This window comes from Gamsiella multidivaricata (genome assembly GCF_025024155.1).
Source record: "Gamsiella multidivaricata strain RSA 2152 chromosome Unknown BC939scaffold_18, whole genome shotgun sequence".
In the NCBI taxonomy this organism is placed as follows: Eukaryota; Fungi; Mortierellomycota; class Mortierellomycetes; order Mortierellales; family Mortierellaceae; genus Gamsiella; species Gamsiella multidivaricata.
The window spans coordinates 184,770-211,671 of record NW_026251726.1 but is presented as its reverse complement, the minus strand read 5'-3'; the positions used below and the strand labels follow the sequence as shown (position 1 = coordinate 211,671).

General features: G+C 47.8%; 5 protein-coding genes across 5 annotated transcripts; 4 read left to right on the top strand and 1 right to left on the bottom strand.

Moving 5' to 3' along the window:
- Window positions 1-25: 25 nt before the first annotated feature.
- On the top strand, window positions 26-7,320 carry BC939DRAFT_501291 (Sec63 Brl domain-containing protein; the record flags this gene model as incomplete). The annotated part of the gene is made up of 11 exons (XM_051560144.1): window positions 26-722; window positions 805-914; window positions 1,005-1,286; window positions 1,380-1,502; window positions 1,589-1,789; window positions 1,874-2,518; window positions 2,592-2,882; window positions 2,967-3,220; window positions 3,309-3,783; window positions 3,875-6,508; window positions 6,604-7,320. The coding sequence occupies 11 exons, from the start codon at window positions 26-28 to the stop codon at window positions 7,318-7,320; spliced, it is 6,429 nt and encodes a 2,142-aa protein (XP_051414290.1).
- A 6,152-nt stretch (window positions 7,321-13,472) lies between these two features.
- BC939DRAFT_445274 (uncharacterized protein) lies at window positions 13,473-15,284 on the top strand. Its single transcript, XM_051554781.1, has one exon. It carries the CDS (start codon window positions 13,565-13,567, stop codon window positions 14,987-14,989), a length of 1,425 nt encoding a protein of 474 aa, XP_051414289.1. The 5' UTR covers window positions 13,473-13,564; the 3' UTR covers window positions 14,990-15,284.
- Window positions 15,285-17,497: 2,213 nt separating this feature from the next.
- BC939DRAFT_475333 (P-loop containing nucleoside triphosphate hydrolase protein) lies at window positions 17,498-18,040 on the bottom strand (the record flags this gene model as incomplete). Its single annotated transcript, XM_051558490.1, has 1 exon — window positions 17,498-18,040. The coding sequence occupies one exon, from the start codon at window positions 18,038-18,040 to the stop codon at window positions 17,498-17,500; it is 543 nt and encodes a 180-aa protein (XP_051414288.1).
- A 380-nt stretch (window positions 18,041-18,420) lies between these two features.
- BC939DRAFT_445270 (uncharacterized protein) lies at window positions 18,421-20,040 on the top strand. The gene is made up of 3 exons (XM_051554780.1): window positions 18,421-18,893; window positions 18,976-19,238; window positions 19,310-20,040. Exons 1-3 carry the CDS (start codon window positions 18,631-18,633, stop codon window positions 19,558-19,560), a joined length of 777 nt encoding a protein of 258 aa, XP_051414287.1. The 5' UTR covers window positions 18,421-18,630; the 3' UTR covers window positions 19,561-20,040.
- A 1,411-nt stretch (window positions 20,041-21,451) lies between these two features.
- Window positions 21,452-22,363, top strand: BC939DRAFT_445269 (uncharacterized protein). Its single transcript, XM_051554779.1, has one exon. The coding sequence runs from the start codon at window positions 21,500-21,502 to the stop codon at window positions 22,346-22,348; it is 849 nt and encodes a 282-aa protein (XP_051414286.1). The 5' UTR covers window positions 21,452-21,499; the 3' UTR covers window positions 22,349-22,363.
- Window positions 22,364-26,902: the final 4,539 nt, after the last annotated feature.

The window sequence follows — 26,902 nt, the reverse complement described above, 5'->3', positions numbered from 1 at the left end:
CAGCATCAACAAGGACGCAGTAATCATGGCGGATCTCAACGGTTTCCACTTGGCCAACATTCTTCGAATGACTCACCCAGCCAAGTTCCAAAAGGATCACTCTGTCAATACCACGGAGGATATCAACATTGTCAATGGTGCACCGCGCGACAGCTGTGCCGATAGTGATGATGACAACCAAGAGGATGAGGACGAGCTCGTTGTTCGTGCCTTGAATAAAGCGCATGAGGAGTGGAAGCGCAACATCATCGACTTCAAAGCCATGTTGACAAGCCGACGCGAACGACAGCAGGAGCAGCTCTTGTCAAGTGCCGACTTCCCGCCACTGGAGGAGGAGATCGAGTATGGTATGGAGAATGCAGGATATTCCTACCGGGCGCCGATTTGGCCCACGATTGACGACAGCGATGACACTGAGACCATCTCGGACACGGACTCTCTCTTGAATCATCACCGTGATGCCGATCTTGGCCAGCCGGGCGATCAGTTGCCTGATTATGGCACTATTACGCCTCCCCTCCTACCCCCGCGTGCTACGGAGCAAAAGACTCATCACGAAGCAGATACCCGGGCGTCGTCAATGTCCAGCATAATTTATGACCGTGCTTGGCTGATCAGCCAATGTACCTCTCACTTGCAGGCATTTGGAGATGCCACGACGGAGATGACCTCCAAGCGGCTCTCAATTGACATTTTTACAATTCTCAGATCCGATAAGGCTGGTAGGTTTATTAGTGGTCATGACTTTCTGGGTTCGTCAGCGCGGAAGAAGTGCCGCTAACGGCTGTCTTTATGGCATGTTAGATGATGATATTCAAATCAATTTGGTGGACCTTTTGGGATTTGAGAACTTCGAATTCATTACTGCCCTCTTGACGAACCGGCGAACGATCGTGGAAAATATCATGGCACAGGTATGGAGTCGATGGTCATTGAAATAGAATCAGTAGAAGAATGATTATCTCTTAGATCCTCGTTGACCTTGATATTGCATGCGCTTCTAGACGACGTACGATCCAGATGCAGAGCCTTCAAAGAATCAGAAGCACGAGCGCCACGACAATTATAGGGCACCCATAGGAACCAACTTTACTATTCAGACAGAGGACGAGAAACTGGCAGCCAAGTTGGCCCGAAAGGAGCGCAAGAAGCACGGAGTACGCGACGAAGAAGAGGAGGCGGCACTGTCATCGACAATCCTAGGATTCGATCAGGAGGATCTACGCAAAGCTCGTGAGGAGCAGCTTCGCAACAATGCATCCATGCCTTTGGCTAGTTCACAGCAAGTAAGTGCCTCACCAGGAATAATAGGTTTGATTGGAATATATGGCGAAGGTCACTTACATTTACGATGCTTTGCCCACTCCATTTAAATATAGAAAACGAACTTTGGCGGACCTGACTACCCACATGTATATCAGTCAAAGAAAGGTGGAAACATGCTGTCGGCTATCGGCAAGAGCTTTGCCCTCCCTCCAGGCGCAACACGCGAAGACGAAAAGGTAACTGGACTGTCGATGCCATGATATACAGTGTCGTATAATACATTCGTGATTCCTAACACACATAAAACATTTATCACTTACAGGATTATGAAGAGATTACGATCCCGATTACTAAGCAAGCTCCCCGTCGTGCTACAGAAAAGGTCATCATGATCGATCAAATGGATACGTTGTGCAGTACAACCTTCAAGGCATATGCCTCCCTCAATCGCATCCAGTCCATTGTATACCCCGTGGCGTATGAAACAAACGAAAACATTCTCATGTGCGCCCCCACTGGAGCTGTAAGTCCAAGGCGCCATGAGTCGTAGGATGAATCCATTTTCCATAAGTATGTTATCGTACTTACATGATAAATCCCGTCATAGGGTAAAACGGATGTCTCCCTGCTGACGATTTTGAGAACATTGAACCAGCACTGTACTCCAACACCCCGACCTGGCCTTGACCCTAAGCAGTACGTGGTAGCAAAGAACGACTTCAAGATTGTGTTTGTGGCACCTATGAAGGCCCTCGCAGCTGAAATTGTGCGCAAGTTCAGCTCGCGTTTGAAGTGGCTCGGTATCGAGGTACGCGAGTTGACAGGAGATATGCAGTTGACCAAGGCCGAGATCGCCAACACGCAAATCATTGTCACGACGCCTGAGAAGTGGGATGTTGTCACTCGCAAGAGTACAGGAGATGTTGAACTAGCTCAGAAGGTCCGCTTATTGATTATTGATGAGGTGCATTTGCTGCATGACGAGCGTGGCGCTGTTCTGGAGAGCATCGTTGCGCGTACGCTGCGCCAAGTTGAGACCTCCCAGTCTATGATCCGTATTGTTGGTCTATCAGCTACACTTCCCAATTATGTCGATGTCGCATCGTTCTTGCGCGTCAATCCCTATCAGGGGCTGTTCTACTTTGATGGCGGCTTCCGACCTGTGCCATTGGAGCAGCACTTTTGTGGAATCCGCGGCAAGTACGGCTCTTCTCAATACACTCGAGGATTGGACCAGACTTGTTATGACAAAGTAAGCAGCTTGCTGGTCCTAAAAAAACTACGGTATTTCCAATGCGGCTATTAACAACATCTTTTATCCACAGGTTGTAGATCTCGTCAAGGAAGGACATCAAGTTATGGTGTTTGTTCACGCGCGCAAGGATACCGTCAAGACGGCGCAGATGTTGAAGCAAAAGGCCAGCGATGAGGACGAGCAGATTTTCTTTGACGCCTCGAGCGATCCTCAGTACGAACTCAGGAAGAAAGACCTTGCAAGATCAAAGAATCGCGAAATGAAGGAGCTCTTCCAGTATGGCTTCGGAATTCACCACGCAGGAATGCTGAGAGCTGACCGCACGCTTACAGAGAAGCTGTTTGCTGATGGATTGATTAAGGTAAGGACTTTGTGCATTGCGCTCAAAGGGCATTGTGCGTACTCAACATATTCGAGCGCTAACTGATATTCCCTGTACTGATAGGTTCTCTGCTGTACTGCTACTCTTGCCTGGGGTGTCAACTTGCCAGCATACGCTGTAGTGATCAAGGGTACGCAAGTCTACAACACACAAAAGGGTGCCTTTGTTGATCTGTCGATCCTGGATGTGATGCAAATTTTTGGTCGTGCCGGTCGTCCTCAATATGAGACGCATGGCGTAGGATATATTCTGACGACTCAGGACAAGCTGAACCACTATGTCGCGCTCATCACCCAGCAGCTTCCCATTGAGTCGAGGTGAGTGCGGAGTAGCGTTGAAATGTTTACCTTGTCGTCGAATGCTTCAAGGATAAGGGGATCACTGATGCTTTGTTTATTTTTGTAGGTTTATCGAAAGTATGGTGGACAATTTGAACGCAGAGTTGTCACTAGGAACCATCACAAACGTGGACGAGGCCGTCACCTGGCTCAGCTACACTTATCTGTACGTTCGCATGCGCAAGAATCCGCTCGTCTATGGAATGGACCACACGGAGCCTGCGGAGGACCCTCTCTTGGGCAAGAAGCGCCGAGACATCATCGTGGCAGCTGCCAAGGCCCTACATAAAGCGCAGATGATCATTTACGACGAGAAGACAGGGTTTCTGACCCCCAAGGATCTCGGACGCATCGCCTCCAACTACTACGTGTCCCACAATAGCGTCAACACCTACAACAGCCTGATGAAGCCGCGCATGACAGAGGCAGACGTGCTCGCCATGGTCAGTAGAAGTACTGAGTTCGAGAACGTCAAATCCAGAGATAACGAACAAGCGGAGCTGGGCAAACTGTTGGAGCAAGCTTGCCCCTGCGATGTCAAGGTAAATAATACCGGACCAGGAGGATTGCCCTATTTGTTCTCTCACTGTTAGTGCATATTGTACTAATGCGTTGTGGTCTGATTGTCAATAGGGTGGTTTGGACGCCTCGCCGTCCAAGGTCAACATTCTGCTCCAGGCAGCTATCACGCAGGCCCCGTTGGAGGATTTTGCCTTGGTATCTGATAGTGCGTATGTTGCTCAGAACGCGTCGCGTATCATCAGAGCCCTGTTTGAAATCGCACTGAATAGGAGCTGGGGCCCTGTATCGAATGTCCTTTTGTCTCTCGGAAAATCGGTCGACAAGAAGATGTGGTCCTTTGAACATCCACTTGCTCAGTTCGGACTTCCTCGAGATATCATCACCAAACTGGAAGCCCGCACCTACCCACCTACGATCGAGGACATGCGCGAAATGACCGTCAACGAACTAGGCGAGCTGGTTCGCTTCCATAGGATGGGTGAGACAATTTCTAAGTGCGTGGACCAGTTCCCAGTTTTGCAAATGGACGCTCAAGTCGCTCCCATCACCAGGAACGTCCTCCGAGTTGCTCTCACAATCACACCCGACTTTGTTTGGAACGACCGTATCCACGGATTCAACGAGCCTTGGTGGATTTGGGTCGAGGACTCAAACAACACCGAGATTCTGCATTCAGAGTACTTCCTGCTCTCGCGTCGACAGCTGGGCCAGCCCCAAGTGATCACATTCACCATTCCTGTGATTGAGCCCCTGCCGCCTCAGATCTTTGTTCGCGCGATTTCTGACAAGTGGATCGGAGCCGAGTCAGTGCACGCTATCTCGTTCAAACACCTGATCCTGCCAGAGTTGTATCCACCCCATACGGATCTTCTGGATTTGCAGCCCTTGCCTGTCTCCGCACTGCATAACGAGGTTTTGGAAGAGATTTGTTTGAAGCGATTCTCACACTTCAACCCTATTCAGACACAAATCTTCCACACGCTGTACAATACCGGCCACAACGCTCTTATTGGTGCCCCTACTGGATCAGGAAAGACTGTTGCTGCTGAATTAGCCATGTGGTGGGCATTTAAGGATCAACCAGACAGCAAGGTCGTATATATCGCTCCCATGAAGGCCCTGGTTCGCGAGCGTGTCACGGACTGGACAACTCGTTTGGTTGGTCCCATGAACAAGAAGTTAGTTGAGTTGACTGGAGACGTGACGCCCGATATCAAGTCGATTGAGAGTGCTGACATTATTATTACGACGCCCGAAAAGTGGGACGGTATTAGTCGTAACTGGAAGACAAGACCCTATGTTCAGAAGGTGTCCTTGGTTATTATTGACGAAATTCACCTGCTCGGCGGCGACCGCGGCCCAATTCTGGAGGTCATTGTGTCTCGTATGAACTACATTGGTGCTCAGCTGGACAAGCGGATCCGCTTGGTCGGACTTTCGACTGCATTGGCCAATGCTCACGATCTGGCGGACTGGCTTGGTATTCAAGAAGTTGGATTGTTCAACTTTAGGCACTCTGTTCGCCCTGTTCCTCTCGAAATCTACATCGACGGCTTTCCCGGAAAGCACTACTGTCCACGTATGGCGACTATGAACAAGCCGACGTACGCTGCCATCAAGACCCACTCTCCCAACCAGCCCGTCATTGTCTTTGTCTCGTCGCGTCGTCAGACTCGTCTCACCGCCCAGGATTTGATTGCTTACTGTGCCATGGAGGACAATCCCAGACGTTTCTTGCATATGCCTGAGGAGGATCTTGAAATTCTGCTCACGAAGGTCCAGGACTCGAGTTTGAGATTGTCACTCGGGTTTGGTATCGGTCTGCACCACGCTGGTCTGCCCGAAAGCGACCGCAAGCTTGTCGAGGAGCTGTTTGTGAGCACAAAAATCCAGATCTTAATCGCCACTAGCACCTTGGCCTGGGGTGTCAACTTCCCTGCCCATCTGGTGGTCATCAAGGGAACGGAATTTTACGACGCCAAGACAAGAACATACGTCGACTTTCCTATCACGGATGTTTTGCAGATGATGGGACGAGCTGGTCGTCCGCAGTTTGACCAGGAGGGTATTGCCAGAATCTTTGTGCATGATGCCAAGAAGAATTTTTACAAGAAGTTCTTGCACGAGCCCTTCCCTGTCGAGTCGAGTTTGCATCTACATCTAGATGATCACCTGAATGCCGAGATTGTTGGAGGCACTATCAAGTCGAAGCAGGACGCCATGGATTATCTAACCTGGACGTACTTTTACAGACGACTGCAGATGAACCCCAGTTACTACGGCGTCGAAGATTTGACGCCCTTGGGTGTTAATACCTTTTTGTCAGACCTGATTGAAAAGTCGGTTTCTAACCTGGAGCGATCCAGCTGTTTGGAGGTGACTGACGACTTTGAGATTGAGCCAACCTCGTTGGGCAAGATCTGTTCGTTCTACTATTTGATGCATCCAACCATCCGTCATTTGCAGGAGCACCTCAAGCCGGATTCGACATACGAGGACTTGCTGATGATTCTCTGTGGCGCCACCGAGTACTCGGAGCTACCAGTGAGACACAACGAAGATATTTTGAACAAAGAGCTGGAAAAGGAGTTACCACTCTTGATTGAGTCTTCGATGTCATACGACAGTCCCCACGCAAAGTCGTTCTTGTTGCTGCAAGCATACTTTGAGCGGATGAAACTGCCCATTGCGGACTATATCACCGATACAGTGTCCGTCCTCGACCAATCTGTCCGTGTCCTCCAGGTAAGAAAACATTCAGCGACCGCAAATACACGTGTCTGTGTACCCATTGTTTTTGCTAACAACATGGTCTTTATTGCATTTTCTCAAACTTACAGGCAATGATCGATATCACGGCTGAGAAGGGCATGTTGCAGCCGTGCTTGTCGACTATGAATATTCTGCAGTCCGTTAAGCAAGCACGCTGGAGCGACGAGTCTTTGCTGACTTTGCCCCGTATCGAGAAGCATATGCTTCCTATTCTTGCCGCCTCGCATCATCAGGGCCGCAACAGAAACAATAAGAAGGGTACCTTTACTAAAACTGTCGAGCGTTTGTTTGATCTGACATCCATGACCGAGCATGAGGTCAAGGATTATTTCAGTAAGGTTCAGACTTTGGGACCGATTCACCTGCAGGACATTTGGAAGGTGGTCCAGAAGCTGCCAGTGCTTGAGATCAAGTCAAGCATCGATACTGGCATCAAGTCGTTCTTAGTGGGAGATTTGACCTACAAGGTGACGCTGGAACTCAGCAGGGTCAGGCGACCTAGGGTTGAGTATGATGGACGCGTCTACTGCCCCAAATTCCCAAAGCCGCAGTGGGAGTCCTGGTGGGTGGTGCTCGAGGACGCTGATGCGAACGAACTGGTTGCGCTCAAGAGAGTGAACATGCGTACGGGACCTCAAGGCGGGTTCATTAACCGAGTGACCACGCGTCTGGATTTTGTTGCGCCAAAGAGAGAGGGTCGACATGTGTGGAAGATCCATTTATATAGCGATGGATATCTGGGTATGGACCAGACAGTGGATATTCAGTTTGATGTCATGAATTAGAAGGGTTTACGTCCAATTTATCCCTTTCTCCAAATCTTTGGAGCCATTGCAGAAACCCGCATTCCTAGCCTTTGGTTTTAGATCATAAAAAGAAATAATCTTCACTTATTTGCACATGAGATATCTTTTCTTGAATGTCGCATCGATCTGTATTTTGGCGGAATCTAGAACTAGCTCTGATATCCATTGATAAGACCATAGTATTCAGGACCCGCTCCTAAATTTACAGAATGACCCTTTGCTTAATGTCAGTAGCCTTGTCGTCGTGCTGCTTTGTGGACATCGCCTCGTTGTCCTGCGTCCTTCCAGTACTGCACAATTCGGTCATTTATTCTCTCAGTGAGACATTCTTCTTCCGTCAGTAATCAACCTGGTATCTGTTATTGTTTTGATCTAAGTGCTGCAGTTCTCTGATATCTGAAGTACCATGCGAAGAGGATGGTTTTGGTGCTCCCCGTCAAGAATGCGGGAGGCCCTCATTTGGTTGTTGAGGCTGGCCACAGTCTCTAAGTTAAGCATAACGCATGGGAGGAGCATGAAAACAGCGTATATGTCAAAATTTCAGACGACGCGAATATCATAATACGAAGCACATTCGTGTGAGGTCTATCTCGTTCGTCTTACTTAGCGGGCAAGTAATGAGCTGAGGTGCTCGTCGGGGACGCTGCTTAGTGTTATTGTAAGAGGCAGCAACTGCGAGGCGACGCACATTCAAAAAGAAGAGGGATTTGGGTGCGGAGAGTAAGGAGATAGAGAGAATCAATAGTAAAGTGGTAAAGACAATCCAGAGGTAGATACAGGCTCACTGGAAACTTAAATAAACACGAAAGTCTAGAACGAAGTGACCTGTGGAACACTTTATACCAGAGGAAGACGAATGCTAGATAACTACAGAGTAAGGCTCGTATAAAACCTTCTATCCATCTATGCAAAATAGATCCACATCTGAAGTGGTCTATAGGTGTCTACAGGTTCGACAAGGAACATCGGGGACAAAGAGAACAGGTCCACAAAGACAACCGTGGACGCTAGGACAATAATTAGCAGTCGGCGCTTTGTCGTTATCACACGTTGAGGACGGTACTCTTTAGGAGCGTGGTCGTTCAGACTCGCTAATAAAACCCATAAAATTCTCTCGCCCCTCACTCTTCCCTGTCCTCGCATTCTCGTCTGTCGTCTTCACCCTACTTCTCCGTTCACTTTCTATCTCACTATCCACCCTGCCTACAACGGCGGCGTCGCATCCCGTAATTCTATTGTACCCTATATCTAACATTCAGCAGTGTAGACACAGTGGGGGATAAAAAAGAGCTGTCATTATCTCTTGTTACAGGAAATTGAGCCTTATGACTTGGTTAGATGGAGCATGGGATAAATAAAACTAACAGTATTTGCAGTGCTATGGATGCTCTACTAATGTATCAGCATTTTGATGGGAGTACGGAAATGCTATGGATAGGTCTTCTGTATTCTGTTGGAAGTACGGGTATGCGTGGATTCAACCCTTGAGGATGCTCTGCGCAGCATACATCGAAACGCCTGCATTGACTTTAGCTTAATGATATCTCAATACTGTCACATTCTTGATGAGAAATGGTCCAGAATGAACTGCCTAATAGCTCTCTTTCATCACTTCCACAGGGGATGTGGGCGTAGATGGACATTGTAGTAAAATGCTGAGGTGCCTTTAAGTTTGGATGGATAAAAAGATTAAGGAAAGGACATTTCGAAATTGTGGACTGCGCCCATTTTTACAACGACTGCAGATTTCTCGTGTGGTTACTAATAAGGAAGAAATGGAGTGCTGTAGAGTATGCGCATAAACATGGACAATCCTTGGAGAGGGACGCGCGTGTCGTTGCTGACAGCCCTTTCTGCCACTCCCAGTGCTGCTATTCGCAGCTAAGACGCGTGTTCACTTGGTGGTGTTGTCTGTAACAGGCTGGTTTTCTTAAGGCGTGGATGCAGCACAGCCGTATGTGAGCACTTGATGAAATAAGAAAAAAAGCTGGAGAGGATGCAGCCAGCAGTCGTTATATTGGAATAGACAATTTGGTCCGAGTCCAACATACTCACGGTGTATTGTCTTTAGGGACCATTGTCTGCCCGCGTACTGCTGCAAGAAGATAGTATTGCTGTATGTGACCTGTATGGCCATCGTCGCCGTAGCCGCTTCTTCCTTGTCTCACTCGTTCTCTTTCCTTGCTGCTTGTTCCTGTGTCTTTGTCTCTCTCTATATCCTTGCACACTCCCAGGTACATCATTACATCATTGGCTGCTTCGATAGACGTCCTGACTGAGACACTCTTGTGGTAGCACTACCTTTGCCATGTCTTTTCTGTCTATTGTTTTCTTCTATTCCATGCTTGCATGCTCATCAAAGGAGACCTCTCATCCTCTCATCCTCCCATTCTCTCATCCTCACTCCCTCACTCCCTCACTTCCTCACTCCCTCGCTCCCTCTCTCCCTCTCTCCCTCTCTTTGCTCCTTTGCTGTCAAGACCAGGCTATCTTACCACCAAAGTGTATTTCATGTCCCGATAGGTCACCGGTTTTGCCACCATCATTTCCTTGCTTGTCTCTCTGTCCACTGTCTCCGTGCTGTCTATCGCCCACTATCTCTTTTTCTTTCATGTGAAAGTCCCGAAAAGACTATACCGATAGGAGGCTGCTCGAAGACACTCTCTTCGCTGCAGACAGCAGCGATGACGTGTGCCGTCTGTCGTGGAGGAGGGAGTGTCTATCGAGGACCGAATATGAAGCCCTCCTCTTTTTCTCTCTCTTCTCTCTTCTCTCTTCTCTCTTTTCTTCCTCATCTTCTCCCCGGTCTTCTTCCTGGTCTTCAAGGTAAGCTCTTCTTCCTCCTCCTCCTCCTCCTCCTCCTCCTCCTCCTCTTCCACCTTTACCCCTGCTCCAGCTACTCCCACTTTCACTCTCAGTCCTTCACTTCTGCTGTCTCTTGCCCTTCTTTCCCACTGCTCTCTCCCACTGCTCTTTCCCACTGCTCTCTCCCACTGCTCTCTCCCACTGCTCTCTCCCACTCTTGTTCACCTCAGTCTCGTTCACCTGCACTTCTCGTATCTCTCTCACCCACTCACTCACCCAGCGCTCCCTTGTCTCTATTGCTTCTAGCTTTCTCTCTCTCTCCCCTTCTCTTCCTTTGTTTACTTTTGCTTTTGCTTTTGCTTTTGCTTTTGCTTGGACTTTTGCATCTATCACTGCTCCGACTCTGGCATTTGCCTAAGCTTCCGCTTTTGCTCTTGCTTGTGCTCTGGCTTTTGTTTTCGCTTTTGCTTTTGTTTGGACTTTTGCTTTTGCTTCTGCTCCGGCGTTGCTTTTGCTTTGGCTTCGACATCTGCTTTTGCTTCTCCATCTGCCTTTGCTATTGCTTTTGCTTTTGCTTGGACTTGCGCATCTATCACTGCTCTGACTCTGGCATTTGCTTAGGCCTCGGCTTCTGCTCTTGCTTCTGCTCTTGCTTTATTACACCTCTCTAAAAAAAAGAAAAAAGAAAAAAGAAAAAAAGAAAAAAAGAAAAGAAAAAAAGAAAAGAAAAAAAGAAAAAAGAACAAGAACAAGAAAAATACAATTCCCCACCCCCCAAAAAATAAGAAGGTCAAAAGCCGAACTTTTTTTCCCTTGTGGTTTTTTCTGGGGTACCATGGCTTGCAACCTGCCCGCGGTGTGCCCTGCACAGTCTTTACTTTCTCAAGTAAGACTGACTGATGGCAAGCCAATCCACTTTCCTTTGTATGTATCGCTTCGAACCCCACACCTTAGTCAGCGTAGAACCAGCAAACGTCAATGTGAAAATGAAATAAAGAGTGAGGAGAGTGAGGATTGAACCAAACGATGAAAAGATGAAAATGTACAATAGCAAGAAAAGCCTTTGTCAGTAATATAATGAATGGGTTTGCACTTGGTGCTCGCACTGCATTGAAGGGACATAGTGATCGACGCGTATATCTGGCCCGGGCGATGCACAGCCTCGACGGCATCACATAGATCTTAACCCCGAGAGCACCTGTGCAACATTCACATCTACCCGCAATGAAGGGGCCCAGGGGCTGTTTTTTCTGGGAAACCCCATTTCTTTCTTTTTATTCTTCATCATAATCGAACCTTCGCCGCGACTCATTGACTTCATTGACTATGAGGAGTGCGTCAGATAGCCGGTTTCGTTGTTGCTGTTCTGTTGTGGTGGTAAAAGCAGGTCCATTGGCTGAGCCAGACGCGCTTTTTCACGTATTTTTTTGTATCCGATCTTCACCGCGAACCACCCCTGAGGGCTTTTTGTCATCGACTAGGATGTGTCCTCGCTATTTTTCTTCAAACATTATTATGGTGGTTTTCATGTGTCAGGCCGTCTCGATGTATTTGGTGAAACGGGTCTCTCCACGAAAGAATGATGGTAACAAGGCCTTGGCTCTGCATGGGCGTCAGGAAATGCTATACCAGTCCTCCGAACACATATCTAGGCACAGCGACGGATTGGCGGGTCAGACTTTTTTTGGTTCATTTCTACAAATGTGGACGAACAATAATGATGAGGCTCCCAGTTCTGGTGCTAGAATTAAAAGACCCTTGTTCTCTCCCCCTCTCTTCACGCTCTTTGTAAGAGGGTCAGTATCGAACAAGCAGGGCGTCCTGCAGATAGAAGGGGAGGTTTATTTTTATTTTATTTTTATTTATTTTTTATTGATGCCAGATCCCCCCAGGCGTGCAGGCGTGCAGGAGTGCTGCATTGTCCAGATCTCGGCTTGGACTGTCAGCCGGCCGATAGTTACCTTAAGATAGTTAACAAAAGGCCCCACTAAACTAATGTAAAATGAGGAACCAAATACCTATGATGCACACACATTTTGAGTCGCATAGTCTCCAATACTTGAGCAGGGGTCCAAAACCGCTACGCAATCTGTCGGGTCCACTGGGTCCTCTTTATCAACGCCACCTTTCCTTGGAAGTGGTCCGCTAGGTGGTGGTCTGCTCTCCTTCTCGCAGCCATCGTAACCTCCTCTTGGGGCTGTTGTCTCACAAAGCCCTGGGCCTCACCTCCTACCTGGGTCCTGGCTTTCTTCATCCTCGCGCATACGTCCTTGGACTTTTCCCATGCCACTGTGGCACTACATCGTTCTTTTCATAGCTCCTCTTGGCCAAATGCCTCAATTTGTTCTACAAAACACTCAACCAGGTAAGCCGCGATACTCTTCGACGTCTTCAAGAGCAGTGCCCAATTCGTTGTCAGGGACTTTGGTACGAGTCCATGATATATGTCCGTCGTTATCCAGAGCCTGATAGGCGGTGCTACCTGCTGTACGCTTCCTTGACTGCCCATTCCTTCTCCTTCCTCCTCGTAGACATTCTCTCTGTCCTCGTCACCATTGTCCCTGTCTCGCCGCTCCTTCAACAGCCTTATCCAATCATCATCTCGCGTATCCACCATCGTTTCCTCTCCCCGGATCTCACGCAGACTCCACCAAAGAGTGTCTAGCTCGCACAGGATAAAACTCGGTTCGGTGTGTGTGAATTGTTGACATCCTTGATTGCCTCCTCCATGTCGCGCAACTACTTTTCCGCGCCCTACAGTACTTTGAAAAAAGTTACGATACTTTCATGTTTATTGCAATTTGCCTTTTTGTTCAACATTCTATTATCTTAACGCCCAGTACTTCCTAGTCAAACATTGTAGCCGTAGCACTGTGCTTCCTATCACTGAGGGTCCCAATGTTCTGGTGTTTATTCTGGTGAAGAAAGAAATTATATGTCCTCATGAATTTAGGACAAGGAATACATGCTGCACATAAACGCGCCATATAACGCGCCCTTTCAAACCTTGTCACTATGGCGGACTTCATTTGCCTCTGCGGCGCATTTGCTCACAACTAATATCCGCGTGCTCTTCTGATTTTTCAGTATTTTCTGTTCCTTAATCCTCATCGTTGAGGATCGTGAGAATGATGAGCTGCTCCAGGTGGGATAGTAGCTGTTGGCGTTCTGGCTTGAGATGCTACCTATCATTTTTTTGAATTGGCGTATTACTCAGCTCTCGAGGTGGTGTTTTGCAAACGCGTTTTGGTCACAAACGCGCCTCGATATCTGCCCACAAAAAATTTATAACGCGCCGCAAAATGTCAATGTTTGAAACCTCCTTGTCTCATCCACAAATAGCCATACTTTTGCATCGACCTCACTCTTCTCTCCCTCTTTCTACGCCTTTTACTCATGCTAAAGGCGCACTCCATCCATGACAACCCTTTTCATCGATAAGAACCCACTCCATATCCCCGAGATCAGAAGCCGCATCAGTCGCCTAGTCTCCGTGAAGGATGCTATCTCTTGCGTTCGGGTCTCTAAAGACTGGTCGAATGATTTCGTTTTTCCGATTTGGTATGCCATCGATTTCAAGGTCCACAACACTTTTGAGCAACTCAGCGCCGACATTGTCGCCAAGCATGGACACCACATCCGCATAGTCGAGGATCTCAAAACCCAACTGCAGCTGAATGCCCTTCTTTCTCCAAGTATCAAGAACATACGAGTTCTCCGAATAACATGCGCCAGCAGTGCCCGATTCCGCACCTTGTGCATGGATCTCATCAGCAGGAACAACAGCAACCTCAGAAAGCTGTCATTGGGGATAGATGTAAATGCGAACCAGCGTGATCTGTCTTTCCGGATGATTTTCGTTGATGCGCTCGTCCCTCACTCTTCCGTCTCCAGACTCTCTTCCGTAAGACTCCATGGTATCTGCCTCAGCCGGAATTCGTTTGCCTCTTTACTGAGAGGTTGTCCTCTGCTCACAAGAGTGGACTTGCAGCAGGACGTCGCGCTGCTCTCAGGCTCCTCCATAGACACCTTTCAGCACACGAGAGTGGCCACTCTGACGGCTCCTATCTCTCAAGTCTTCAAACCCGACCCCGAATCAGAGCCCTCACCCCCAGGCTCGTCGTTGCTCGCACATTTCCCCAACCTGACTTACTGGCATGTCTATAATCAAGTGACGACCCTGGTCGTTCCTATCAAGCGAATCAAGGCCGAGGTTCGAATGTGCTGCCCAAAAGTGACTCAAATCGGTACATGGGTCACACCAAGCCCTGTTCTATATGACTTGGTGGCAAACGTGTTCCGCAACCTGGTGTCTGTCACTTTTGCGTACAAAGAGCTCTCTACAGATGTCATTATAGCGCTGACATTCCATAACGCGACGTTACTCGATATCTCCACCTTTTGGGATGTTCATGAATGCCATACTGAAAGAGATCACTTCCCTCGCGAGGACGATTACTTTCAATCGAGGGGTCGAGCTCTACAGTTACTGCCGCGCAGCTGCCTAAACCTTCAGATCCTTGGACTTGAACGTCACGAGATGGACATGGACCATGTGGAGGAGTCAGAATGGGCATGCAAACGATTGCAAGAGCTTCGTGTCCGAATTCGAGAATTAGATACCAAAGAAAAGGTTAAGAGGGCTCTGCAATTGTGGAAGGAGGGAAGGAAAAAGAACGAAACAGACGTGATGGACGAGGAAAGGAAGAAGGTTGTCGATGAGTCTAACGAATCTCATGTGAAGAAGGAGGACACATCGATCGAGGCACGCGTGGCGAAACATCTCTTGACGTTCGATAAACTGAAGGCAGTCTGGCTGGGTACTCGCACATGTTATTCGTAGATGGCCTAACTAGTCGATGGTTCCCTATTAAAAAAAGCAATAAAAAAATAAAACGCACCCTCCATGGGGCGACATGAGGACACTGAGAGCAGAAAACGGCCTTGTATCCAAGCTTTCGGATTGAGGGCTATAGGCACTCAATACCCTTCGTTAACGCTTACGAGATGGATAAAGAAGATTGTCAAGCTGGTGTTAAGCAGATACCAAGGGATGTGCAGCGAACTGTGTTGCGGAAGAGGAGGAAAATGAGAGTGAAGGAGCGCGTGAAAGGATAAGGTTTATATCCGAAATTTTGGCGAATCATGAATTTGGCTGCCATAATATCCCATCACGAACTACGACATTTTATTGACGCCAGATCCCCTCAGGCGTGCAGGCGTGCCACAGGCTGCATTGTCCAAACCTCGGCTTAGACTGCCAGCCGGTCGATAGTTACCTAAAGATAGCTAACAAAAGGCCTCCACTAAGCTACTAAACTAATGTAAAATGAGGAACCAAATACCTATGATACACACACATTTTGAGTCGCATGGTTTCTAATACTTGAGCCGGGGCCCAAAACCGCTGTGAATCTATGTCCTTGAGTGCTGCTTTTTCCATTTCATGTACCTTCTGGTGCTCATCCATGCCATTATATTTTTCACGCCGCTGTCGCTGTCTATATTCCTTGAGTCGAACAGCAATATTGTACGTATGCAAAGCATCCTCAGCAGTACGCCTCGCTTGTCTGTCCTCGGTCTCTGTGAGGGGTCCTATCGAATGGTGCTGTGATACAGAATCTTGGGGATCAGGACCTGCGGATAGGACTGCTGATATCGCCGTGACTGGCGCACAGATCTTGGAACGGCCAAGGCTCTCGCCGCTTTCAGAGCACGATCTCGAGGGCATCAAGTGCACCATCGTGGACGAGGTAGGCACAATTCTGGCGTTAGGCAGTCGCCTTGATCCAGTTCAATGTGGAAGAGCTAAAAAGCCCATGATCGACCAATAGTCGCGCCATGCTGCCATAAAGACCTACACACGTGTCTTTGACCACTTTGGGGTGGATAAAAAGGAGGCGGAAGATGTAGCTCTTGAGGGCGTGACACCACACGGAAAAGTCTGCGGCTGTACCCCTTTTTCAGACCTTGGCTGTGCCCCTTTTGCAGACCTTGGCTGCAAATTTCTCGTTTGAAGTGGTAGAGTGCGCAAAAAAAAAGTTCATGACTTTGCGTTCGTACATTTGATTGCTCCAGAGCCTCAGAGAACTATACCTTGGTATTACATCCACCACTATGCAAGTTTCGAGGAGGAACTCATGATTCTAAAGTCTCATGCCCATGTGAACTTTTTTCGCATTTATGTTGGTTGTCAATTCCTTTATTTGATATCTCGGATCTTCCTCTCTAATGCTTAGTAGGACCTCCCTTACTTTTGTAGACCATCGCGATGCGCTGAAGCGTGCTGTCGTACAGTTTATGAATAAAATATATGGGAATATTTGTCCAAATATCCTGCACTGTCACGAATTGAGGTTCGGGCAGAATTTCTCATCACAATCATACCTCACATCTACCACGCAAGCCTGAATCAGGTCGCGTCTCAAGGACTACTCCACACAGAAAGCATATCTGGTTTAACGTTGCTCCCCCGTGCCAAGTACGCGCGTGCCCGCTTTTCTCCTGCCTACTCCATACATGCGCCATGGGAGTTAATTCCTATTACGATTCCAAGCGCAGGAGCTTATAAGATACAGGCTACCGAGCCGGGACCTCGAGCCATGCTTTGTTCGTGTATAAAAGGCCTAGCAGTTGCCCTAGTCAAATCCTAGTCTGCAATAAAATACCTTCCTACCTTGTAACCACTCTTGCTCCCTTATCTATTACTTACCTGCCTGTCCGGACCTTGGCAGCCAGCGAATTAAGGTTTCGATGTAGATCTGCGTGAAGGTAATGAACGAGGTAAATTCGGGCAACTCGCTTCCTTTGTACCGAAGGACCAACTTACTCATCTTGTTCGTGACGAGCATGTACTTATCTCGGTTCAGGTCTTGATTGTAGAGTTTATAGAGTCTCTGCAGTGACGACCGAATGAGGCGATAGTTCTCCCTCGAGGGGTGGTGGTGCTGAATCCGCATCGTTGTCGTGATTTCGTTTGTAGTCACCACGTGGTCTTGCTTGACGGGGTTCGGCTTGTGTTCGCTGATGTACTCGAAGGAATAATTGCCATCCAGAAGCGTGGCCAGCGAGCTCTTGAGTTTTAAAGTGCAATCGGAATACTTGATCTTCGCTATGGCGGGGCCCGACACTGGAGGACCCATGCTGGTGATTTCTTTCTCGCATCCGCCAATTAGCTCAAGGATTTCCTTCTTGAGGAACGGCAGTTCCTTCTTGATGTGAGTATACAGCAGCTCACCCAAGGATTTCTTGACGGAAACTCACCCCTTGCGTATATCCGGCACTTGTCTCCATAGCTCCGATGATTTGAAAAAAATCGTCCTCACGCTGTCTGGCGTCGTCTCATGGTATGTCAATGTCCTTGAAGGCCGAGTTCTTCAATACGAGGTAGCCTAGCTTCATACGCTTGAGTCTGTTGAGAAGTGTGTCTACCAAACTTGGAAGCAGATCCGACTCGAAGGTGTCGAGCTTGTACCGCGCGTTGATTGCTCGTATGGTCGAAACTATTGCCCTTGTCCTGCGTACTAGTGGTGGTGTTGATGTGGCCAGGAAGATCGATGATGGTCAGCAGAGATGATGTCGGCCCTGAGATAATGATTTTCAAAACAATTTCGCTAACCTCTACATTTGAATACAGAATGCCGTTGGCTTCGTTAATAGTTGTGTGGATGTTCCATGCTTTGTCCTGTGAGGCATTACGCTCGTTGAACTCGGGCTCGTCATCGATATGTGCCGACATTTCGGCTCGCTCGCTCTGGCGTATGTTTACTTGTGTGGCAAAGTGTGTGCATGTCTCGACGTTGCGGGGAAACGACAGCTTTATGATGGCCGCCAGAACGCTTGATTTACCGCTTGACTGGTCTCCCAGGATGGCAATCTGAGGAATGGTAAGCATCCTGTTCAGCCCATAGCTTCGGATCTTTTTGTTTTTGTCGATGATATCCTAGTACTCTGAGGTTTGTAACATGGTGGTGACCTGTAATTGCTTTGTTTCAGTGCTATCTCCGGTCGTTTCTCTTTATACTTTTTGCTTTACATAGCACGGGTCAAAAGGATCAGGCAGTAAGGGGCGGTAATATCATGCAAATCAGGGCTTTTTGCATCATCCACTCGTATTATCAAACGAAACCTATCATGCAGCATGCAACAGGCACAGTAGTTTATTCGAGAATAATGCTATAATCATAAGAATGCTTCGCCCAGTTTCTAGAGTAACCACATCCTTCGTATATAATAGCCCTTCGAACGTAGGATTAGATAGCATTGAATAAACCACTCTTTTACCCTAGACTCTCTTGACCCAGATTCCCTTGATACCTAGGTCTCTATGACCTAGGCCCCCTACGACCCTAGATCCCCCAGACGCTGCCTTTTTTATGCTCCAGGGCCCTCAATCATATCTATTTGATACGGGAGGGTGAGAATCTCAGTTCTCTCTTTTCAGCCCTTGGAGGTGCTCTTTGGTATGCAATCCTTTCAAGTGTGATGCAGCAGCGAATAACATCAGAGGCAGTACAAGACGTTTTTGACGTGGCCATCAACATCAGCAACACCTCTTATGTCGATGCTCGAAATTGGATATTACAGTGGCAAGGTGATTTGGACGTCAGAAGCCTTTTGACCAGTATGCTGGGTACGTCCGCGCTGTGGGATGGCTCTCGAGACAATGAAGCTGGACTGATCAAGAAGAAGTTCGACCCTTTCTTCTTGACCTTTATTTGCTCTGTCAAGCATTTGAACGCGTTCTGGTAAGAACAGAGTGACAAAATTGGAATCTAAATGTGGTCTAAGTTTGTGTTTAATTCCCCCTTTTTTTTATTACTGCAACAGGGATATGACTTTTCCTCCTTCAAAGCGACGAAAGAGCATGGACCCTGGTTTACGTAGCCAACGCCCAGACTTCTTTGTCTGTGCTATGCTATCCAGTCACCAGTGCTACCTCTTCACTGTGGAGGTCAAGAAGGCTGTCCAAGGGCTTGTTATTCAATCGGATCTGGAGAAACTTGCCAGCGAGATGAAAGATGGGATTGACGATCTTGCTAGCCAAAGGATCAACATCTCATCTGTGAGAGTCTTTGGAATGGTGGTTATTGGTAAGTGAGCTTGGGCTGTGCAACATGAATGGTATCTGAATTTTTTCTTAACCCCCATCTCTGTTTTATAGGCATGCGGGGGGACATTTATAGCATGGCGCTGGAAGCTAATGGCCTCTACGTAATGCGTTCTTACACGGCCGTCTTTGCTCCACGCTCACACAAGGGCTTGGGTGGCCTACCCTTGACCATCAATGTTTTTCTTAATCTCAAAGCCGATATTGAGGAATCAATCCAACTCTGCTCACGCCCACTCTTGCCGGCCATTGCCCCACAGATCTGCAAAAGTTTTGGCACTCCAGTGAAGTACCACATCAAGTGAAACCGATGTTGGTGCCTCTTCCTATCTCTCAAGTAGCAACGTGAGGAATCCGCAGAATATTCTATGAGTCGTCAGCTTGGCTGCCGCAAGCCAGCTCTGCCTATAACTTCGTGAATTTCGATAACTTTATAATCTGTCTTCCCAACTAGACCGCACCCATTAATCCTTTAAGACGACAGCCAGCGGAAAGTAAAATGGCTTTCAGCCTCGCACCCACATTGGGCCCGAATTCAGCCCCAGATCGCTGCATTGAGCTCCATTCAAATGGTATAAAGGAGGAGCACGCCCTCAAATCCTCATATCGCTCATTACACATTCTGCCTTCATACGCTATAAATTCAAGTCGTATCACTCTTATCAAACAAGCCTTCCAAATCGTCGCCAGAATGGTAGGTTACTGCGTCATTTTGTCTCTTCTTTGGTCCTCTGTATATGACAGTTTTTGTACCTGACACGCGTTTCCTCTGCTTTCGTGTGCAGTCCGCTTTCGGGATTAAGAAAGAATTTCTTTCTTAATTTGATTGTATTCTGTCAATTCAATAAATATATCAAAACTTTATTGTCTCTTCTCTGGCTCAGTCGTTGATGTTATTGAGGAACTTGTTAACTTGGCTTTAGTCACTGGACGTTTCTTTGCAGAGGTTTGTCTGGAGTTGTTGCCGTTGTTGTTGCTGTTGTGGTGGTTGTGGTGGTTGTGGTGGTGGTTGTTCAAGGTTTCACCTTGACTTTAGCTTTGTCATCAGGAGATCGACAGAATACGAAATTCGAATTAAGAACAAAGGATGACAATATTTTGTAAACTAGCTTTATTTAGCAATCTGTCCAAATAAGCTCTTCGCGTCTTCTCTCCAACTGTCTGCAAAGAGGTTGAAAGATCCAGGAGCCTTGAATGAGCGAAAAGCCGGTTCATTGTAACCAGACTTCTTCATCGTGTCGATTCTGATTATAAGGACTGCCAATGTGTTATGTCCGTAGTGATTCCGTAAGAGACGACCCCCGTAGGATCGTTGTCTGTGTCATCATCGAATTTACGTTTTCGTCAGACGATATGGCAACGCCTGTGCCCGCGTTGCAGCAAGCAAACAAGACGATTCCACAACATAGTGTACAGATCCAAATCCGTGTCGTCCTGATATTACCTTGTCCATATTCAGCTTCAGGTCCGGGAACAGTGCGACTGCATGCATGAGGAATGCAGTGATGCAGGTCGGTACTCCAGCTCCATCCTGCGATGGCATCAATTTGATTGCGCCAGTCAACGTTGCGTATATATCGTCCAGTGCCTGGTCAAGCTCCTTGGAAGTCAACGATGTGTTTCCAAGGTCGTCTAGAGGCAGGGGAGGGTGTGTGTGTGTGCGCTCTAGGTTAGGGTAGTGGTGCTCTTGCCTTTAAGGGTGATGTCCAGTGTTATATCGTCGCCCGGGTCTTGCGCTGTATGTGCAAATTGAATTTTGTTGTCAGTGCCCATTCTTGAGAGCGTGCATTTACGGTTAGCAATTAGCCCGGAGACGGGAGACTGAGCGTGAGGGCGAGGGATAGGGCGAGGGCGAGGGCGAGGGATAGGGTGGGGGCGAGGGCGAGGGCGGGGGGGATGAGGACGGAGACAAAGTCGTGAAATTTATGCTGATCTCAACAAACGTTATTCATCTGTTCGCGTTCTCTGTGCCCTCTCCCTGAGGTGTTTGTGTATGCTCTCTACACAGCCCAGATTGCGCCTTTCATAATGATCTATATTACAAAAATTCATATTGAGCTAAGGAAAATCGCCCTTTGAGCGTGCATACTGTCTTTTCAAGAGTTGCAAGCTAACATCCTCCGCGGACTTTGTCACAGACATGAAGTATCGGTGGGCAAAACCAATATAAATAACATATCGTCTTTGCCTTGCTGTCATGAAGACGTTCATCTCGACATATTCATCTGTTCTTCCCCTCCTATTATGCTCGATTCATTTTCCGTGAGCTACAAGCTCACCGCGAAGCGGGCCAGGATATTTCAAGTCTCTACTATCATTGCAACAATCGCCATTTTCGCCTATAATTTCATCACGACATGTTCCCCAAGCTTATCTTTGACCTATTCTCAAGACTGCAGCAAGACGTTGCTTCCGGCCGGTTCCACGTTCAACTACAAATGGTTCAAGATGACAAGCGGGGTCCAACTAGATTATGATGGGTTTATACCGCAGAACTGCAGCCTTAAAAACGTCGTCATTCGACAGTGGTTCACAGCTATGCCCATCTACATGGCCGACATGGACATAGACTGCGACCAGGGCGTCAGTTTGTCCGTATTCGATCTAACCACCAGCTTTCGGGATCAACATTTCGAGGATTTTAAAGCAACCGCCGCTTTTTTCAGGAATTATCCGAAAGGCGTGGGTCCGTTTGAAGCTTTGGGATTCAAGTACAACATGCCTGCCTACCCCGTACAAGCGATACTTCTCTTCAACGGTACTTCGATTACAGAATCTCTTGATACTTCTGACAAGGATCCCCAGCAAAATCTATATTTCGAGACGATGCGGCTTGCGTTGGAAGAGGTTCAGGACAACACTCTCCCTGGCGTGAGATATCAATGTAGTCAATGCAGCCGGAATGCGGACTGGACTGGACAAATGGGCTCCTTACTCTGGAAACTTTTTTATAACACTGCCAACACTGTTGGTTCCGCCATTGGTATCATCCTGTTTGCCATAACCCTGGGAATGAAGAACGATCTTATGGAGCTTTTGCGGCGCCAGCAAATGTCCAAGGGAACAGACTATCTCCATGTAGCCTTGTTATAAAAAAAGATCTCCGTGCAGCTACCATCTGTGTAATTTATTCAACTGAATGATAAGGAATGAAGTAATCCTTGTCCTGGGTCAGGCAGAAGAAAACTTCACATGGATTGCAGAACTAGCTTGTTCTGCAATTGAGAGGTGGTTGTTTGGTTTTCAAGGCATTGCGTCTGCATGCACTGCACTCAGCTGTCATTGTTCTCCAACTACTTCCTATGAATAGATAGGCGGTGTCCAGGAAGGAATCGTTTTCCACAAAGATCAGAATGTTACGTTGTTGCATATTGTCCTTGTTGTTGCTTCGCCGGCCGTCCCTGTTGTTGACAGCCTCCCTGTCCTTGTTGCTGTCCTTGATCGTCGAGCTCCTTCAAAACTGCTCTACCTATCTTCTGACCTGCTTTTTGATGTGAACGGGTTACATGCTGCTGCGCCAGTTTGAGACGAAAATCGCACCTTGTTTTGACGATGGTAAATGTTCCATATACTATAGGCATTGATGATCGCGGTATCCAGCAGCTAGTGGGACAGGGGCATCCATGTCCGACTTGTACGCCATTGAACAGTGTATTACTGGCAAAGTTGATATGCAATGTCGACTTCAACTATATTCATACTGTAATCGTCTACTACACGGGGGACCAAGAGTAACTTGTATGGTTCTTCACCAAATACCTCGCGGACTTTCACAGCATCGGTGCCTGCTCCAGAACGAGGACATCGTTCACAGCTACTGCTCCCTTTGCATCCCAATCGAGTTGCGCGTTTTCGAAGCCTTTCAGTTATAGAGGGAATTTTGAAGAATCGGTTCCACACGCGCCAATTTGTCGATTTCGCAAAAGGAACAGCAGAGGAAAGGTTATCCGTGTAGACGTTGAATCTGCGATGGTGTTGTTGTGACAGTTGGCTGACCAGGAACAGGACTTTTTGCCCAGTGACGGATAAAAGTCCATCCCCTTCCTGGGCCGGCGGTGAAGTATCAAGCTCGACGTTGGATTCAATACGAGACTCGGGCAGGAATGCGAATGTATAGCCAGAGCCACGAAATGCCAAGATCCTGTAGTCTTTAAGAGTTGGTTTCATTTCCATGCGGACGGTGTGTTTGCTGCGACCAGAAAATCGGATAATCATCTGATCAATGGGGAGATTTTTTTTTGGGTAGATGTGCATTTTGGATACATGCTGGATGTGGTGGAGCAGAGGCAGCAGTTTGTCATAATAGCTGGCGCGCGTTGTGTTGGCGTTTGGTGGTGCATTTGGATCTGAAATGTGGAGGTATTTCCTGACCCATCTGACCTCCTGTATTGTAGTGTGTTTTGAAATTGGGTGATTGGGCATCCATTCGTTTGTTTCTGAAAAATGGTCTTCGAAACGAGACAATAGACAGTTTGCGAAACTGAACTCGACCCTCGAGTTCGCTCGAAGTTCAATAAAGTTCACGCTAGTGAATTTTTTCAAACTCAACTATGCCTCTGAAGCTCGAGTTCGAGCTCTGAACTCGAGGGTCAGAAGCAAAGTTCATTCGGCGTTTTGATTGGCTTGCTACCAGGCGGCTTTGTCTAGATATATGAAAAGAAAAGTCAACATGAGTTTGTCACTCCATTACTTCTCTTCGTCAATGAGCTTCACACAGTCCACCTTTACATCACAGCAGCAGCAACCGCAGTATGTGCCGCAACAGAGTGCCCCTCAGCAACAACAGCAGCATCAGCCGTATGCGTCTCTGCAGCAACAACGTCCTCTCGCACCTCATCCTCCTCGCTTCTCCACGCAACAAGGGCCTCAGCTACCTCGCCCTCCACTTGACCAAGTCTCGCACCAACAACCACCCGCACAACTGCAATCCCAGGAACCTGAGCAAGAGGGAGAGTCCACTCTCCAAAACCGCAATGGATCCACCTCGATGGATACCATGATGGAGCATAGTCAGGAACAGTCGGTTAGAAAGAAGCGCGATGTATGTCAAGGTTTCGCACCAAGGAGCAACAACTACCACGCCAACACTATCACTCTACTCGAGGGCATGATGGGACACCCACCTTTCGTTGGACATGGTCAGAAGAAGGAGGCCTGGGAGAAGGTCGCAGCATATGTCAGGACACAAGGAGGGCGCGACCTAAAGAAGGCTAACTACCTTCTTTGCATGAGGCGATATGATGCGCTTAAAAAAGAATTCAAGCAACAAGAGGCAGCATCACGGAGGTCAAGTGGCGGCACAGAGACTATGACAAGGCAGGATGAGCTTTTGCTGGAACTGGTACAGAAGGAAGACGACTTCGACGGGCATAGACAGCAACAAAGTCAAAGCACAGTGGATGATTTTTCGGCTCAAAACTTGGAGGAGTTTTATGGTCATACCAACAGGCAGGAGTCATTACGACAGATGAGCATGCCCACGACTTCATCGGCCACGGCAGCATCCTCATCATCCATGGATCCCTCTTCTTCGACTTCATCATCTTTTTCTTCCTCAAGTTCATCATCTACCACCACAGCAACATCTTCGAATCCAAACCGCCTGGCAACAGCTGAATCTGTTCGCTTCAACCCTATCAACAGACGCGCTCCGCGATCACAGGCTCCACGAGCAAGTACTGTTGAGAAAAGAATGTTGGAACTCATGGAAAACATCAACGGACTCGTTTCGGATATTCGAAAAAAGATTTAAATTCAATCCTCTTTTTTTTTTTTTTTTTTTTTTTTAATACACAGCACTACTATATCCCTTAATATAAACGTTTTGATTGCCTTGTTTAATCATGAAGATACTCATCAAGAGTGGGGGGTTGACTCGAAACTTGGAAGAGGATGAGTTTGTTTGTCGGATGCAGGAGCGAATGTTTGCAAAAAGGACAGAGCAAATATAGTGGGTGTGCACCTCCATAAGAAATCAGAGAAGGGGAAGTATTGCAGAACGTAACCAAAGCACCACTCAACACCAATTCTGACCTTAGACATACACTCATTGAAACGCTGCTCCTCAGGAGAGATGCCTGCTGTGTGGAACGGCCGCTGCATGATGTCGCTCAGTATATAAGCAGGATCTCCATACAGACTCATCTGGCGGTTGTCATACCCTTTTGCACATGCTCGAAGAATCGGAGCAAGGGCAGACATCTCGAAAAGACGCGAATCATGGCGGTTCCCTGCAAACGGCCCAGACAGGTGAACAATGATACCATCGGGTGTGGCAACTGACTGATACTTCATGGCGTGAACGCGCTTGTGGCCATTGTAGATTTGCTCTTGCCCATCGATTGGACGACAAACTGCACGAACAGTACCATCAATAAATGCAAAGCTTGAAAGGCATGGTGCATTCTGCCTTCGGATAGCATAATGAAGCTCTTCCAACTTGTCGGGGCCGAGACGGATGGGATCCCAAAAGAGTCTTTGCCTCCATCGCCGATAGAGGAACCGAAGGGTGTGGTTGAAAATGCGTGATAGCATAGATTGTGATCGTCCAAAGATATCCATGAGATCAAAGAGGCGGCATGGATATGCAAGTCGACGCAACACGATACAAAGCGCCTCGACAGAGTGAACTTTGGAGCCATTGTCAAGGACGAAGATCTCTGGCGTTCGCAATGCAACAACCATCTCCAGAATGTCCTCCTGGTAAAAGCGGAAATAGAGCTGACAGTTTGGTCTAGGGACTTGTTCGAGATCGAAACGAATGTTGGGTATGCGAGGTCGCTCAATCCTGGGCCGTATTTGCACAAAGTTTCCATGCATCACCTGGATCGCCTGTGCAATAAGTTGTAATACTGGAATGAAGCGCTGCAGCTGCTGTTGAGCATCAGGATCTGGCACAACCTCATCATCCATCCTTTCAACAGCCCCTCTCACTAGCTCAATACCTGCCACAATAGCTTGAACTCTCCTGTCATCCTCGAAGTCTCCCTGCTCCTGCTCGGGTTCATGATCCTCGTTCTCGATCTCGTTGGCAGCCTCGAGCCGCATGTCTTCCAACTCGGCCCCAATCTCATCCACACCAAAGAAATACTCAGCGCGATCAGGAATAACCACCCCCTCCTCTCTGTTCGCGGCCAGGTCAGCTTCATACTGGATCTGGCCTTCGAGCTCAGCATCCAAAAGGTTGCGCTCAAAACCGTCGAACTCTTGATCCCATAGAACATGATCGAATTCATCGTCATCATGTAGAACTTCGTCCACGGCATTAAGCTCGTATGCAGCGTGGAGTTCGTCGATATCGGTGTCATTGCTGTAGATGCTGCTGGCGTCACTGTCTGTATCGCGCTCCATCTCTGTGGGCTTTAATGAGTAAGGACGGAGGGAAGAACAATGGAGTTTAAAAGCAAGCACACCACCTTTCTTTAATTAAAGCGTGTAAGCATAGTTCGCGTCTGCTTGTGTTTTTTTTTAAATGTGAAAAAAATGCGCTCCCATTGGTGCAATGTGAACTTGCGAAATTGCGGTGAACTTGTGGTAAGACTTTCGCAATGACCAAAAGTGCGAGTCCCTACTTGATAAACTTTGATTGTACTGGATGATTTGTTTCGCAAACTGTCTAATGGAAACAGGTCACGATAGATTAAGAAC